Consider the following 16,239-nt stretch of genomic DNA (forward strand, 5'->3'; position numbering starts at 1 on the left):
AATGCCAAGGAGGGGTCTGAGTCAGAGACACTGGGAGGGAGGCATTGACTAGATAAGCAGGACAAGATGATGCGGTGGATGACAGTTGGAAAGGCCAGTGAGTCTGAGGAAGGTGATGGTGTTGGTGGGAACCAGTGAGCAGGCATGAAGATGGTAAGGAGAGAGCAGGCAAGGTCTTGGCCAGTGGAGAAGCATGCCAGACCCTCAGCTGGTGTCTCCAGGGGGCCTCACTGGGCCAGTGTCCCTGGCTTGAAACGTCAAACCAACCCAACCGCTGTGCCAAGCCCTGTGTACCCATTTCTGTGCTCAGTTCCAACTCAGAACAGACTAGAAAGGACGGTGACAGGGCCTTGTTCTTGTAAAGCTTATAGTCTGGGGTGTGTGCGGGGATAGAAAGGGGATGGTGGAGAGAGACCCAACTTGCCCAGAAAACGTGAGAACCCTCAGGAGCCTTCCCTACCTTCCAGCCTGGTCAGTACCCCCAGGGTACCTACCGTCAGGTCACCCTCTGAGCACCAAACTAGGAAAAGCTAACAATGGTGGGCAGCCATCTGCAGTGGGCTGAAGGGCTGAGGTGCCTGGGGAGGGAAGACAGGCATGTGGCCAAGACAAGAAAAAATTTATTGATTTCTTTGCTGCCTTTCGAAGACAACCTCCTAGCCAGAGCCAACACCCTGATGGGAGTTAAGGCTTCTCAGAGTAAACCCACCATTTGCTTTGGGTTTTCTCAAGCTGTGGAGAGGCAAGTTAACTCTGGGTACCTGGATCAAGGGGTGTGGTGTTTGAGGATCTGCAAGACTGAGGGTCTCACTTCTGTGATGCCCTGGACAGCCTGCTGTAGGCATAGCTCTTTGCTATCCCCTCCTTCCTAACTCTGCAGAGCTCCCTGAGTCTGTACAGGAAATTTTTCTCTTTTTGTGCCAAAGTTCAGGCCCTCTCGCTTGCCCCACCTTGGGCGGCAGTGGTCACGACTTCATTCAACAAATAAGTACTGCGCCTCTGCTCCGGCTTCCTGGACTGCGGGAGGCGAAGAGGAATCTTGCTGGCCATGCCTGGAGAAACTCTAAGTCTAGATAAGGGAACCACTCCGATATGCCCGAGGTCCCCAAGTGGTGCAAAATTGTTTGTACTGACTGCTAACCTAAAGCTTGGAAGTCTGAATCCACCCAACGGTGCCTCAGAAGAAAGGACCGGTGATCTGCTTCCATAAAGACTACAGCCAAGAAAACCCCATGGAGCAATTCTCTGTAACACATGGGCTCACCAAGAGCAGGGCTCACAAGTCAACAATGAGTTTAGAGAGGGAGAAGGCTGATAACAGCATTTTCTTGATTCTGGGGCTATTGGAATCTTGAAAACCACCTTATAAAACCCAGCTTCCTTTCTTGCGCCTTTTCTGAAGCCAGGTAGGAGTGAGGAGAAGAGGGAACCCCTGGCCAGCTCCCAGGAGCACAGAGCCTCCCGCCTCGTGGTCGCAGTTCGGTCCTCCGAGGGCAGGGGGCGCTGTGCGGCTGCGGGAGCGGGGCCTGGCCTGCCTCCTCCTCCTGCGCCCTGGCCGCTGCTGGTAGCCGCGCAGGTGAAGCCGGAAGCAGCGGCTGAGCCCAAGCCCGCGGCAGGGGCGGGGCAGTGCAGGCCCAGCTGGTCAGGCGCCCGCCGCGCGGGTCGTGGCCAGTGCCGTCTGTCAGGCGTCATGCTCGGCAGGTCCGGGTACCGGGCGCTGCCTCTGGGGGATTTTGACCGTTTCCAGCAGTCGAGCTTCGGCTTCCTGAGCTCGCAGAAGGGCTGCTTGTCCCCGGAACGGGGCGGCGTGGGGACGGGGGCGGGTGAGTGGCCGCCCAGCACTGCGGGTCCGGGGGGAACCTGCTGGCGCCCTTATGCCCGAACTCCACCCCCTCTCAGGAGCTGGCTGGCCAGGCGCCCTCCCATCCAAGAGGAGGGACCGAGAGGAGATTGCACCGTGAGCTGGGGTGTTGGCGCCGATCCGCCCCCTGTGGGACCTTGGGGCTGCAGTCCTGGAGCCGGCGCAGCTCTCTTACCTTCCAAAGCCGTTGCCCACCATACTGGCCCTTAGCAGCCCTCTAGCAGCCCTGTAGGCCGGAGCAGATGTTTCAAGACGCTAATCTGCATAGGAGAGAAAAAAAAATGAGGTCTAGGCAGAGGAGGTTACCAGCGGTTCTAAGAACACTTGGCTGCAGAGAAATGGCAAAAATCTTCACCTCATAGAGCACCTCCTTATTTCTTGGTAAAGATGCACAGACCAAAAAGGCAGACCCTCAGCAGTCTGTTGTGTCTGTTCTGACCCTCTTTTGTGCCAAAACCTTCCATGGTTATCTTAGCGCACAGGCCAGATCCCACACCCCTCAGGAAGACAACCAAACCCTGGCACTCCTGTACTGACAGCTGCCCTTATCCAAGGGTTTCTTTTCTGCAGGGGCTTCCAGGGTTAGAGCCAGGCAGGAAACAGAAACTTAGTGTCCTGGGACTTGGAGAGCCCAGAGGATATGGGGTTCCTGGAAGGATGACGCAGAACTGCCTGTTTCCTGTCACAATTAGGAGGGAGGGAAGAGCAGAGAGTAATCTCATCCCAGAATCTGGGCTCGTCTCAGCTCCACTTCATCCGGGGGCTCCTGGTTCTCTTCTAGGGGCCAGGACCTCTGGCTCAAATGAGCCTCTTCTTGGTTCCCCGCCTCCCACGTGAGCTGCTCGAAGTGAAGCATGCATTTGATAGCCCGCACTGGTGGTAGAATGCTTGCCTTCCATGCGGAAGATCTGGGTTCGATACCTGTCCAGTGCACCTCATGTGCAGCCATCACTCATCTGTTGGTGGAGGCTTGCATGTTGCTATGATACTGAACAGGTTTCAGCAGAGCTTCAGGACAGCATTTAGTTCTATTGTGCACGGGGTTGCCTAGCAGCTAACAAGGGCATTAAATGGGGTGAGGAATACCAAAAAAACCCACAGCCATCGAGTCAATAGTGAGCGGGAAAAGAACATCTTAGCCCCTGTTCATCTCTCCGGTAATGCTTTATCCCTTTAAGCTAAGACATTATCTTCAAAAGGACTCCTGGTGGGAGAGAAGGGGTGTGTTAAGCCAGCTACATTCAGTTCAACTCACCTGGGTTCCAGGTATAAGTAGGCAACATAAATCAGACAAGGAGACTGACCCCCGCTCAGTCCAAGGAGAGCATCACGTGGATTGGATAGTCAGATTCAATGGCTGGTGCCTAGCAGAGCATAGGGCCTTGTGGGAGCGGGACTCAGAACAGGTTAGTTTTGAAGTGTGGGAGGTGAACACTCCCTAACTAGTACCTGCCCAAAGAAGGAACGAGCTTTTGAAGGGGAGGTGGGCAAAAGATACACTTGACCAACTTCCTGCTGTCCTGCCAGAACCAATTGGCATTCCTTGACTGCCTCTGCTCTCCCTCCAGATGTGCCCCAGAGCTGGCCCTCCTGCCTCTGCCACGGTCTCATCAGCTTCCTGGGGTTCTTGCTGCTGCTGCTTACCTTCCCCATTTCTGGATGGTTTGCCCTGAAGGTAAGGCTGCCTGCGTCAGGGCGGTTGGGGTGTGCTGAGAGCTTTGCCATTGATGAGCGAATCCCTCATCTTCTGCCCCCTTTCCTTAAACAGTGTATTATTCCACCTCTGTGAAATGAGCTGGGCAAGGATTGTTCATGCCCATCTTCCAGATGAGAAAGCAGAGGCTCAGACTTGTCCAAAGTCGCCCAGTAAGTGGTAGAATGTTTTGTTGTTGTTAGGTGCCGTCGAGTCGTTTCCAACCCACAGCGACCCTATGCGCAACAGAACGGAACACTGCCCGGTCCTAAGCCATTCTCACAGTTGTTGCTATGCTTGAGCCCACTGTTGCAGCCACTGTGTCAGTCCACCTCGTTGAGGGTCTGCCTCTTTTCCACTGACCCTGTACTCTGCCCAGCATGATGTCCTTCTCCAGGGACTGATCCCTCCTGACAACATGTCCAAAGTATGTAAGACACAGTCTCACCACCCTTGGCTTCTAAGGAGCATTGTGGTTGTACTTCTTCTAAGACAGATTTGTTTATTCTTTTGGCAGTCCATGAAATATTCGATATTCTTTGCCAATACCACAATTCAAAGGCGTCAGTTCTTCAGTCTTCCTTATTCATTGTCCAGCTTTCACATGCATATGATGCGATTGAAAATACCATGGCGTGGGTCAGGCACATCTTAGTCTTCAGGGTGACATCTTTGCTCTTCAACACTTTAAAGAGGTCCTTTGCAGCAGATTTACCCAATGCAATGTGTCTTTTGATTCCTTGACTGCTGCTTCCATGGCTGTTGATTGTGGATCCAAGTAAAATGAAATCCTTGACAACTTCAGTCTTTTCTCCGTTTATCATGATGTTGCTCATTGGTCCAGTTGTAAGGATTTTTGTTTTCTTTATGTCGAGGTGTAATCCATACTGAAGGCTATGGTCTTTGATCTTCAAGTGGTAGAATAAGTCTCCCGAAACCCCCAAGTCCTGGAACCTGAACGCTGGCTTGAAGATGCACACAGATATTTTGGCTAAATATTACACCCTCTGGGTCAGGCTAAATTAGAAATGAAAGCAACTTGGCCCAGCAAGTAATGAGTAAGAGGAATTCAGGCCTGGTTTTTAACAAGGGGTGGTATAGTGAGGAAAAGGATGAACAATACAGGTGTAACAATGGACTCAGACATACCAATGATCGTGAAGGTGGCACAGGACTGGGCAGCGTTTTATTCTGTTATATATAAGGCATCGTGAGTCAGAACTGACTTAACGGCAACTAACAAGTTGAAGATCAACCAGGAAGCTGCAATGAGGCTGGAAGCCGGGGCCAGCCTTGCCCTTCATGGGGCCCTAGGCAACCATCAGCTTTGTGAGAAAGCTTCTGGGCTTGGTGTGGTCTAGAAGACAGTCCTTAGAAAGCTCAAGATCCTAGTCCTAAAACTGCCACCGAAACAAATGCTGTGTGCCTATGGGAAAGTCACTTTGCATCTCTAGACCTCTGTTTCTCAGTGTGGACATATCTGCTCTTTGAAGCTCCAGGGGCCAGAAGCTGGCAAAGACCTTGGCTCTAGGGTTCTGGTAGAGCATTCCAGCCTTCCCCCTAACTAGTCTGAGGGTAGACAGTTTTCTGATATGAGTCACGTCTAGTTTCAGAACACAGTGGTGAAATATTTCTCTGAGGTTCAAGTCAATACAGTGTGGTGGTTGAGAGTATGCCCTTTGGAGTCATTCAAGACTGAATTCAAATCCTGCCTAGTTTACTTAATGGCTGTGTGATTTTTTGAGCAAGTCATTTAACATCCCTGAGCTTTTGGTTTTCTCATCTAAAAAACAGTTAAGGATGCCTAACTCTGACCAAGGCGGGGGGAGAGGGTGAGGGAGGAACCTGGGCAGAAGTCATTGGCCGTCCTAGGTTCACCACTTTCACCCCTTTGCCTTGCTATCGTGGACAGATTGTGCCCACCTATGAGCGGATGATCGTGTTCCGGCTGGGCCGGATCCGCACCCCCCAGGGGCCTGGCATGGTCCTGCTCCTGCCCTTCATTGACTCCTTTCAGAGAGTGGATCTGAGGACGAGAGCCTTCAACGTCCCTCCCTGCAAGGTGAGGGGCTTCTCAGCTCCTCTGGACAGAGGGCATGGCGGCCTGCACAGTGGACTGTGAGCACCAGGCCCTGGGCTTAGGAGTAACCTTCTGGGTGGGGGAGGAAGAACAAACCAGAGAAATGAGGATGGAGCTTGGGAAGGCACCCTGGCTGCATACACCTAACCCCATGCAATTGGGGATCCCATTTTGCCTTTGAGGAGCTAGCTGCCAGGTGGGTGGGTCAGGCAGGTGGCCCCAGGGGCCTGACGTCCCTGCAGCCCCAGCCTCTTGGCCCAGCCCTTGACTGTCTCCTCTTTCACGGCCTTGTCCAACAGCTGGCGTCTAAGGACGGGGCTGTGCTGTCTGTAGGGGCTGATGTCCAGTTCCGCATCTGGGACCCAATGCTGTCGGTGATGACTGTGAAGGACCTGAACACAGCCGCGCGCATGACAGCCCAGAACGCCATGACCAAGGCCCTGCTCAAGAGGCCATTGCGGGAGATCCAGCTGGAGAAGCTCAAGATCAGCGACCAGCTCCTGGTAGGCAGCCCAGCACCCCCTCCTCCCTGGATCACTTTGCACAAAGCACCATATTGTTCTGGGCCTCAGTTTACTGTATGGCCAGTGAGTGTACCATCCTTTGAGGAGTCAGTGGGACTGTATGTTGAGGAATGGAAGGTGCGCACAGAGCATGTGATCTCGGGCAGACACGCTCCTGAGAAGTGAACGGGCCCTTAGAGGGGGAAGTGGCCTAAATGGAAATTCCTGGGGCCTGCTTCTCACTGCTGAGGTTTTCCCCAACATTGCTCTACCGGGCCCAGTGGTTGCCTCAGGGTTCCCCTGCAGTCCCCATTACCTGGGCCTGACTCACCTCACTCACAGGTGGGTAAAAGGACAGGTGGGAAATTCCCTGCTCCACAATGCAGCCTCCTAGGCTTGTACATTTTTTTTTTTTTTCCCTTGTTCTGAACAGAACAAAGGGGCCTGGGTATATCTGGACCCTATTCCTGCCACTTCTCGTGTGTAAGAGAATTTATCTACGCCGAAATAAGCTACCTTAAATCCCTTCTGCAACAAGCTGGGGTAGAAGGACCTGCACACACAACGGCATGGCCGCTTGTGCCCCCTCCCAGGTCTGACTGGGTAATGTGGATGAAGGTCCCCTCATCCCCTTCGGCTCTGCTCTCTCCACGGGACTTAGGATTATAGGACAGGACGGGGGGTGGAGGTCCCAGTGCTTTCAGGAAGTAAACTGGCAAACAACCAGCCAGGCAGAATTCTCCAGAAAATCATACCCATGATAGTAATAATAGCTCTCCCAAGCATTTTATAGTTTAAAAAAGACCTCTTGCCTGCCCAGTGTACCTCAGCTTTACATCTTTGTTGCAGGAGGGCAGGCTTTATTTTGGAGGGAGGAAACGGAAATGGTTTGACTTGCCTCTAAGAGCCCTTCAAATGCATCTACATCTGTGCTGTTTCTCTTGCCTCATTACTGGTCCCACTTCCTGTGTGTGAGGCTTGTCCCTGTACCAGGCAGTGCTCTGGGCCCCAGCTTCTCTGGCCAGGGCTCAGGTCCCTCCTTCTCCCTTTCCTGCTCTCCCTTTGCCTGGTCCCCTCCAGCTCTCACGCCCTCTCTCCCCTTTCCCTTGGAAGGCCTCCATATCTCCCCTTACATCTCCACCCTGCCACCCCACCCCCCCGCCCCTTGAGAAACCTCTGGCCGACATCATGGCAGCCTCCCTCTTGATAGCCCAGTGGGTACCACTCAGTCCTCTCCCAGGGACGCAGGAACCCAGCCAGAAGCTGGATGGCCCTAACTCCCCCTACTCGCCCCCCATCCCACATCCAGACAGCCGATGAGCCTAGTGGTTCCATTTCTCTCATATCTTGCTGTGGCTTAAAGTAGTTAACAGAGTTTGTTCCTCCCTGGGTTTATCTTGGCTTCACAGCCACCACTCTGCCAGATACAGATCATTATTTCTTACCTGTCACTTGAAGTGGTATCTCACCTGGTCTCTCAGTCTGCACCCTCAGCCCCTCCAGTCCAGCATTCACACGGCAGCCTCCCTGCTTAAACTCCTGAGACTCCTTGTTGCCTGAGAATAAGTCCAAGTCAGCGGGCACAGCCCTGCCTCTCACCCTCAGCTCTCTCCAGCCCCCCAGCCCTCACTTGAGGGCCCAGCTCAATGGAACTGTGGTTACTCACAGTTCTAGAACATGCCAGGTTCTCCTGTCTTGGCTTTTGCACATGCTGCTCCCATTGCCTGGAAGGGTTCTCCATCCCCTTATGCCCCTTTCACTGAATAATTCCTACTCTTCTTGGCATCATTCCCCCCTCCTGCCCCAGGCCTCCGTGGCCCTCCAGCCCTGCCAGGCCCCTCTCCTGGGAACCTACACCTCCCTGCTGTCTAGGACTTACCACAGCTAGGTTGTAGTTGACTTCCGCCTGCGTTCCCAGGCTGGGAGCTCTCTGAAGGCAGGCGTGGGGCCTCACCCACCTCTATGCCCCCACCTGTCCCTACTATCCTGCCCAAAGGAGGCGCTCAGGGAAGGTGTGCTGAATGCATCCCGTTTCTCCCCACACTGCCCTCCAGCTGGAGATCAACGACGTGACCAGGGCCTGGGGGCTGGAGGTGGACCGCGTGGAGCTGGCAGTCGAGGCTGTGCTCCAGCCGCCCCAGGACAGCCCGGCCGGGTCCAGCCTGGACAGCACCCTCCAGCAGCTGGCCCTTCACTTCCTGGGAGGAGGCATGTCCTCAGTGGCAGGAGGTGCCCTGCCCCCGGGGCCAGGTGAGGAGCCCTGCGAGGATGGTAGGGGAGAGGAGGCCGCTCTTCATGTACCTGGGCTGAGAGAGGAAATGGAGACTTTTTGTGGGGAGAAGGGTGTTTTGTGGGAGGTTGGTGCTAGCCAGGGCTTCTCTAGCTCATACAGCACCTTTGATGGAGACAGAAAAAGGCATCTAGTTTGGGCATATGGGGCCCTGCACCAGAGCACTCAGCTTGGCAAGCAGAGCACAGCTCAGGCTGCACTTGGCCACGTTCTTCCTTAACCAGGCACACTTGTGCAGGGCACAGCCTGCACAGCTGTTCAAGCAGCCCTGATGCTAGAGCTGACCAGAGCTAAGGCAGTGAGTAGAGTCCAGGTGTCTGGGAGTGTGGAGGCCTTTGGGAACCCCCATGGGAAGGAGGCAACAGGGCCCAGAGGGAAGCTGGGAAACGAGTCTTATACTCAAAGCTGGAGTAGGTTGAGCTGGCTGGGGGATTAGGGCTGGAACCCAGGGGGTGCTTCTTAGCAGAGAAGGAAGTTGATAGAGGCCTGAAAGGGCTATGAGGGGAACTGCCGCACACAGGTACTGAGGCCACAGTGCCCTGGCCTTGGCAGCACACTGACCTTTGCTCCCTCCTCTCTGCCTCCCTCCCCAGCAGACACCTTGGAGATGGTGAGTGAAGTTGAGCTGCCTGCCCCCAATGTCAGCGCTGGGCCCAGCCTGAAGCAGCCTGTGGCTGAGGAGCTGCTGACTGCTCTGCAGCCCTTCCTGTCTGAGGCCTTGGTCAGCCAGGTCGGAGCCTGCTACCAGTTCAATGTCATCATGCCCAGTGGCACCCAGAACATTTACTTCCTGGACCTCACCACAGGTGCGACAGCCTGCCTGCCCTTCTTTCCTACCCAGGTTGCTTGTAGGTCCCCCCACCCCCAGTGGTCCTCTTTCAGACTGTCTCCTACTCCTGCCAGCAGTTTCGGGTGAACTCAAATGGCAGTCTGGGGCTCAGATGCCATTTTCCGACAATGATTGTCCAGGCTCGGCCCCCCACCATTGGCAGTACAGCTCAGAGGGCCAGGCGTCCCACACCAAGAGCCTGCGTGTGTTGTGGCCCTACTGTGTCGCAGGCACTGTGTGAAGCACTTCTTGTGTGTTATTGCACCTGATTCTATGATTTAGGGATTGCTATCATCCCCGTTTCACAGATCAGGAAACTGAGGCTCTGAGCGGCCACACAGCCAATAGGACTGAAACCCAGGGTGTTAGCACCTCAACTCCAACCACTGCTTTCCACCTCTCCCAGTCCAAAACAAAAACCAAACCCAGTGCTGTCAAGTCAATTCCGACTCGTAGCGACCCTATAGGACAGAGTAGAACTGCCCCCTAGAGTTTCTAAGGAGCGCCTGGCAGATTCGAACTGCCGAGCCTTTGGTTAGCAGCCGTAGCACTTAACATCTTTGGCACCAGGGTTTCTCCTCTCCCGGTAGGACGTGATAACCCTGCAGTCCAGCAGTTCTGAAACAGATGGAGGGAAGGCTTTTTGTATTGCGGATAAGATCCATTTTACAGAATAGGTCAGCAGGGGAATTCAGCAGCACCCCTCCCCCATCCCTGTAATCACCCCACTAACACTCCGTTTTCTTTCCCCAACAGGGCGAGGGAGAGTGGGACGTGGGGTGCCTGATGGCATCCCTGACGTGCTGGTGGAGATGACCGAGGCGGACCTGCGGGCCCTGCTTTGTAGGGAGCTACGGCCCCTGGGGGCCTACATGAGCGGGCGGCTGAAGGTGAAGGGTGACCTGGCCGTGGCCATGAAGCTGGAGGCTGTCCTCAGGGCCCTGAAGTAGCAGCAGCCTCAGCTGACCACCTGTAGCCCAGCCTCGAGCTTGGTGCCAAGCCAGGAAGGCCTCTTGGAGGAGGAGGCAGCACTGTTGATGCACCTTGGAGAATTGAGGCTCTCTGGCATTTCAGGCCCAGCTGGGGCCAATGGACAGAGGCTGGCAGACAGCGGAGGCCGAGAGAGGCCAAACCAGGCTGTCTTGCCCTTCTCGCCTGCAACACTGGTTCCCTGGACAAGCCTTTGCCCATCCCCTGAGCTGGGTACATAGTGTGGATGGGCCTGCCCTGCTCTGCTGCCTACCTGGCTGGGAAGCCAGGACCACAGAAACAGCCTGGCAGCAGCTGCTTTAGCCTTGAGCGAGGGGCCAGACTGTGTGGCTCAGGCTCGGAATGCTGGGGGAGCTCAGAAGGAGGGGTGCAGAAAGGGTTGGGGGAGGGAGAAGCCAGGCAGCCACCGAGAAGCACTCACTACAGCGGAGGCACCTGGGGATCCGGGCTGGGCCCGCCTTCCTGGGTGCAGCCCAGGCCCAGGCTAGTTGGAGGGTGGGGATGGGAGAGAGCAGGGCCTGCTCCTCCCCTGGCCCTGCTCCTGAGGATAACCTGATTCATGTACCGGCCGTCTTGCATGCGTGATGGGCCGGGACCCAGGGCAGCATGAAGGGAAGCCCTGCTGTTCCCGTGCTTCTAGCCAGAGGCCTGAAAACCTCCAAAAGAAATAAATGTGTTTACAATCAGAAAACCTCCAAAAGAAATAAATGTGTTTACAATCAGAAGAGAGAAGGAGTGGAGACTGGATGTAGTGGGAGTAGCCTAGGAGGGTCCATGAGGCAATGCCCCTACTGCTGGGCCAGGGCCACGGGGGTCCAGATACCCCTGCTGTGCCCTTCTTTGCTGAGTGACTCCAAGTGTTGACTCCTCCCACAGGCAGGAGGGTGGGACAGGGGGTCACTCTGTTATCCCTCTTTATGGTGGAGGTACAGGTTTACTAGGAGAGAGGGGCATGGGCAGGTCAAAACTGGGCCCCCAAACACCTGGACCTAATGAGGGGTAGGGCGGGGGGCTCATCACCTTAAGGAGAGGGGCTGGGCTGCAATCATCCTCTCCTGGGCCACCCAGGGTCACTGCTTGTTTCTCCACTGGCTGAAGGGGTGCACACAGATAGACGTTGAGGCCTGGCCCCAGGGGCCCAGTGGGTTTCTCTTCAGTGCCCCAGCCCCAGAGGCCCCAGAGATGGGCCTCCGACTTCTCTAGTCCTGAGAAATGAAGCTTACTTCCTGGAGAGTGTTACGGAAAAAAACAGACAAAAATCAGAGCTAAATGAGTGTCTCCTTTGAGGAACAAGCTCAGCTTGTCCTCTGGAATCAGGCCTGGCCCTCCCAGGGCGTGCTCCCTCTTTGTCCAGGTCAGGCTGGTCCAGCTTGCCCCTCTGCTCCAGCCATTGCCTGGCACTGCGTTTTCCCTCCTCCTGTGTGTCTCCACAGTGCCTGAGGCACCTCCCTAAGGCCCAGCGCAGACCTCACAGCCATGGGGATTCAGGCTTTAGCTCTAGGGCGCCCTCTCCCCAAGCCTGGAACATCTACAGGTGTTTCCGGGCCCTGAAACTTTCCAGCTGGGGTTGTCTGTGCCCTCTAACCCTTACTGGCCCCTTTCAGCTGGGACTAAGTCTTCCCTCCAATCCCCAGCAGCCACACTCCCATGCCCCTTGAGGTCCCGTGGGGATGGCAGTGCTTGGTCCCTAGGTGTTCCTAATGTTTGTGCCTGCCTTCCCTGAGGGACCATGAACCGCGTGAGTGAGCGATTCATGTATTCCGTCATCCCTATTGCACACAGCAGGCACAGCGTTAACAGGAAGCCCCGCAGATCCTCACCATGACAGCCGTGCCTTTGCCGTGCCTTTGCCAGAAGATAGCACTTACCCCTCCAGGCTGAGCCAGGGGAGACAGGAATGATGAGATCAAAACCTAGGGGAAACTGAAACTGCTGAGTTTCTCTGTGGGTTTGAGAAGAGCAACGTAACATTTACGGGAAACTGAAACTTTTCTGGATATTTGTGTGGGTGGTGGCACAGCGGTTAAGCGTTTGGCTGCTACACAAAAAAAAGGTCAACAGTTTGAATCTGCTAGCTGCTCCTTGCAATCCCTATGGGGCAGTTCTGCTCTGTCCTACAGGGGATCGACTCGAAGGCAATGGGTTTAGTTTTGGTTTGGTGTGGGTGGAGGACAGGACCTACCCAACCAACATGGGGTGAGGAGGGTGTGGGAGAGAGTTCATTTCTTGGCCAGGGCAACACTACAGGGGAAAGGAGTGCATAGGCTCAAGGACCCTGGGCTATGGAGGATTAAGCAAACCTTGGAGTCCACAAAGGGTGAGGACTGCCATGGAGGAAGGGAGCATGAGGGTTATGTCAATCACAGGAGTCTTCCTGGAGGAGGTGATGCCTGAGACTTGAGGCTAAGTGGGCCATGAGAGAAGAGGAGGGGAAAGATAGTCGGCCAGAGGGGAAGGCCCCTGCAAGGGTACAGGCGGAAGAGGCATGTGGGCACTTTCAATCTGGGGAACTGGAACCTAAAGTATGAGAGGGATGTGGGCAGGGATTTGGGGAGGGGACAAAAATAGTGGCCATTATCGGGTGTTGTATGTGTCACTGTATTGGACTCAACATTGCCTATATATTATTTTTTTTCCTCAAGACAACCTGGTGAATAGTACTTTTAAAATGTTTATGCTATGTTGATGTGTTAATATATATTAATATTGGTGTTTTTTTGGAAACTCTATGGGGCAGCTTTACTCTGTCCTCTAGGGTCGCTATGAGTCGGAATCAACTCGACGGCACTGGGTTTTTTTGTTGGTTTGGTGTTATTTTAAAATAATTATTTAATTTTTAAATAGCTAATACATTCACATGGCTCAAAAATTTTTTAAAGATTAAAAAGGCACAAAGAAAATGATCTCTCACATTCCTGACCCCATCCAGACACTTCGCACACCTTCCTCCAAACAAGTACCCCCTGCTATTAGTTTCTTTGTTATTCTCCGAGAAGTTTTTTTTTTTAATCCATTGTCTTAGGCTGGGTTCTTTGGAAATGCTAAACGAGTGAAGTGCTTCTCTCTGTCTTAGTCATCTAGTGCTGCCATAACACAAATACCACAAGTAGATGGCTTTAACAGAGAAATTTATTCTTTCGCAATCTAGGAGGCTAGAAGTCCAAATTCAGGATGCCAGCTCCAGGGGATGGCTTTCTCACACTGTTGGCCCTGGAGGAAGGTTCTTGTCATCAGTCTTCCCCTAGTCTAGGAGCTTCTCAGCACAGGGACCCCAGGTCCAAACGACACACTGTTCTCCTGGCTCTTGTTTCTAGGTGGTATGAGGTCTCTTTGTCTCTCTGCACACTTCTCTCTTTTATATCTCAAGAGAGGCCGATTTAAGACACAACCTAATCTTATAGATTGAGTCCTGCCGAATTAACATAACTGCCTCTAATCCTGTCTCAACACCATAGAGGCAGGATTTACAACACATAGGAAAATCACATCAGCTCACAAAATGTTGGACGGTCGCACAATACTGGGAAACATGGCATAGCCAAGTTGACACACATTTTTTGGGGATACATTTCAATCCATAACACTCTGTATATGTAAGTATAAGGAAGAAATGATGAAGTAAACTGAACAGAAGATTTCAAATGGTGGCGCAAGAAAAGTAAAGTATTAAAATGACGTGCAAAGAACTGGAGATAGAAAACCAAAAGGGAAGGACACTCTCGGTGTTTCTCGAGCTAAAAGAGCTGAAGAAAAAATTCAAACCTTGAGTTGCAATAATGAAGGATTCTATGGGGAAAATATTAAACGACGCAGGAAGCATCAAAAGAAGATGGAAGGAATACACAGACTCATACCAAAAAGAATTCGTCGATGTTCAACCATTTCAAGAGGTGGCATATGATCAGGAACTGATGGTACTGAAGGAAGAAGTCCAAGGGACTCTGAAGGCATTGGCAGAAAACAAGGCTCCAGGAATTGACGGAATATCAATTGAGATGGTTCAACAAATGGATGTAGCGCTGGAGGTGCTCACTCGTCTATGCCAAGAGATATGGAAGACAGCTTCCTGGCCAACTGACTGGAAGAGACCCATATTTATGCCTATTCCCAAGAAAGGTGATCCAACTGAATGTGGAAATTATAGAACAATATCATACGCAAGCAAAATTTTGCTGAAGATCATTCAAAAACCGCTGTAGCAGTATATCGACAGGGAACTGCCAGAAATTCAGGCCAGTTTCGGAAGAGGACGTGGAACCAGGGATATCATTGCTGATGTCAGATGGATCCTGGCTGAAAGCAGAGAATACCAGAAGGATGTTTACCTGTGTTTTATTGACTATGTAAAGGCATTTGACTGTGTGGTTCATAACAAATTATAGATAACATTGCGAAGAATGGGAATTCCAGAACACTTAATTGTGCTCATGAGGAACCTTTACATAGATCAGGAGGCAGTTGTTTGGACAGAACAAGGGGATACTGATGGGTTTAAAGTCAGGAAAGGTATACATCAGGGTTGTATCCTTTCACCATGCCTATTCGATCCGTATGCTGAGCAAATAATCCAAGAAGCTGGGCTATATGAAGAACGGGACAGCAGGATTGGAGGAAGACTCATTAACAACCTGCGTTATGCAGGTGACACAACCTTGCTTGCTGAAAGTGAAGAGGACTTGAAGCACTTACTAATGAAGATCAAAGACCACAGCCTTCAGTATGGATTGCACCTCAACATATAAAGAAAACAAAAATCCTCACAACTGGACCAATGAGCAACATCATGATAAATGGAGAAAAGATTGAAGTTGTCAAGGATTTCATTTTACTTGGATCCACAATCAACAGCCATGGAAGCAGCAGTCAAGAAACTAAAAGACGCATTGCATTGGGTAAATCTGCTGCAAAGGGCCTCTTTAAAGTGTTGAAAAGCAAAGATGTCACTTTGAAGACCAAGGTGCCCCAATCCATGCCATGGTATTTTCAATCGCATCATATGCATGTGAAAGCTGGACAATGAATAAGGAAGACTGAAGAAGAATTGACACCTTTGAACTGTGGTGTTGGCAAAGAATATGGAATATACTGTGGACTGCCAAAAGAATGAACAAATCTGTCTTGGAAGAAGTACAACCAGAATGCTCCTTAGAAGCAAGGATGGCGAGACTGCATCTTCCATACTTTGGACGTGTTGCCAGGAGGGATCAGTCCTTGACAAAGGACGTCATGCTTAGCACAGTACAGGGTCAGTGGAAAAGAGGCAGATCCTCAACGAGGTGGATTGACGCAGTGGCTGCAACAATGAGCTCAAGCATAACAATGATTTTAAGGTTGGTGCAGGACCTGGCGGTGTTTCATTCTGTTGTGCATGTGGCCGCTATGGGTTGGATCCTACTCAACGGCACCTAACAACCGCAACAACGTACATATATATATATATATATTTCTATCTGTACATGCATACATATACATACAGAGAGAGAGAGAGATTCATATCAAGGAAGTGGCTCATGCAGCTGTAGAGTTTGGGAAATCCTAAGTTCGTGGGTCAGGCTGAAGTCTTCTCCTGACTCATATAGCTGCAGGGGCTGGTGAACCCAAGATCGGTAGATCGGCTGCTAGCTCAAATCCCAAGAACTGAAGGTCAGATGAACAGGTGCCAGCTGCAGGATCCAGAGTAAGCAAAAACCCGAAAGCCTTGCCGGAAATTCCGCCTATATTGGATGCAGGCTACACCCCAAGGGAAACTCCCTTCCAACTGATTGGCTACTCACAGCAAATCCCTTCGTGGAAGTGATCACATTATTATATGACTGACAAAATACATCATAACTGCCAAATCACTGAGAACCGTGGCGCAACCAAGTTGACTCACAACCTTAATGATCACATGCATATATAAGAAAATCCAAATACATATGTATCCTCTGTGTGTGTGTGTTTACACAACAAATGACAACACAGCAAACACAGTGTCCTGCAATTCTGCGAAT

General features: G+C 52.2%; 2 protein-coding genes across 13 annotated transcripts in view; one reads left to right on the forward strand and one right to left on the reverse strand.

The window, feature by feature from the left end:
* Positions 1-2,361, reverse strand: part of PML (PML nuclear body scaffold) — a 56,068-nt gene extending 53,707 nt beyond the window's left edge. For 6 of the 7 annotated variants that reach the window (XM_003413932.4, XM_023552900.2, XM_023552901.2 and 3 more), the window contains exon 1: positions 2,037-2,113. In XM_003413932.4, coding sequence (XP_003413980.3) covers positions 2,037-2,059 — 23 coding nt within the window. In that variant the 5' untranslated portion in view covers positions 2,060-2,113. Of the gene's footprint in view, positions 1-2,036; positions 2,122-2,216 lie in introns of those variants that run through there. The other variant, XM_023552898.2, reaches the window with a different exon arrangement.
* STOML1 (stomatin like 1) lies at positions 1,604-12,661 on the forward strand. 6 transcript variants are annotated; one of them, XM_010593739.3, is made up of 7 exons: positions 1,605-1,823; positions 3,430-3,536; positions 5,467-5,616; positions 5,934-6,137; positions 8,192-8,387; positions 9,024-9,233; positions 10,013-12,661. In XM_010593739.3, exons 1-7 carry the CDS (start codon positions 1,691-1,693, stop codon positions 10,204-10,206), a joined length of 1,194 nt encoding a protein of 397 aa, XP_010592041.1. In that variant the 5' UTR covers positions 1,605-1,690; the 3' UTR covers positions 10,207-12,661. The 6 variants fall into 6 exon arrangements, with proteins under 6 accessions (XP_010592043.1, XP_010592041.1, XP_010592042.1 ...); XM_003413818.4 differs by having other exon boundaries at positions 1,606-1,823; positions 9,021-9,233; XM_023552903.2 differs by lacking the exon at positions 1,605-1,823 and adding an exon at positions 3,630-3,727 and having other exon boundaries at positions 2,985-3,536; positions 9,021-9,233.
* Positions 12,662-16,239: the final 3,578 nt, after the last annotated feature.

Source organism: Loxodonta africana, chromosome 13, assembly GCF_030014295.1.
Source record: "Loxodonta africana isolate mLoxAfr1 chromosome 13, mLoxAfr1.hap2, whole genome shotgun sequence".
Lineage (NCBI taxonomy): Eukaryota > Metazoa > Chordata > Mammalia > Proboscidea > Elephantidae > Loxodonta > Loxodonta africana.

What these genes read in the sequence shown, in the direction of transcription:
- STOML1 (XM_003413818.4), top strand. Translation starts at nt 1,691, where the DNA reads ATGCTCGGCAGGTCCGGGTACCGGGCGCTGCCTCTGGGGGATTTTGAC. An exon ending in CTGGATGGTTTGCCCTGAAG is followed by an intron (nt 3,537 to 5,466) that starts GTAAGGCTGCCT and finishes TATCGTGGACAG; the next exon opens with ATTGTGCCCACCTATGAGCG. An exon ending in CTTCCTGGACCTCACCACAG is followed by an intron (nt 9,234 to 10,012) that starts GTGCGACAGCCT and finishes TTTCCCCAACAG; the next exon opens with GGCGAGGGAGAGTGGGACGT.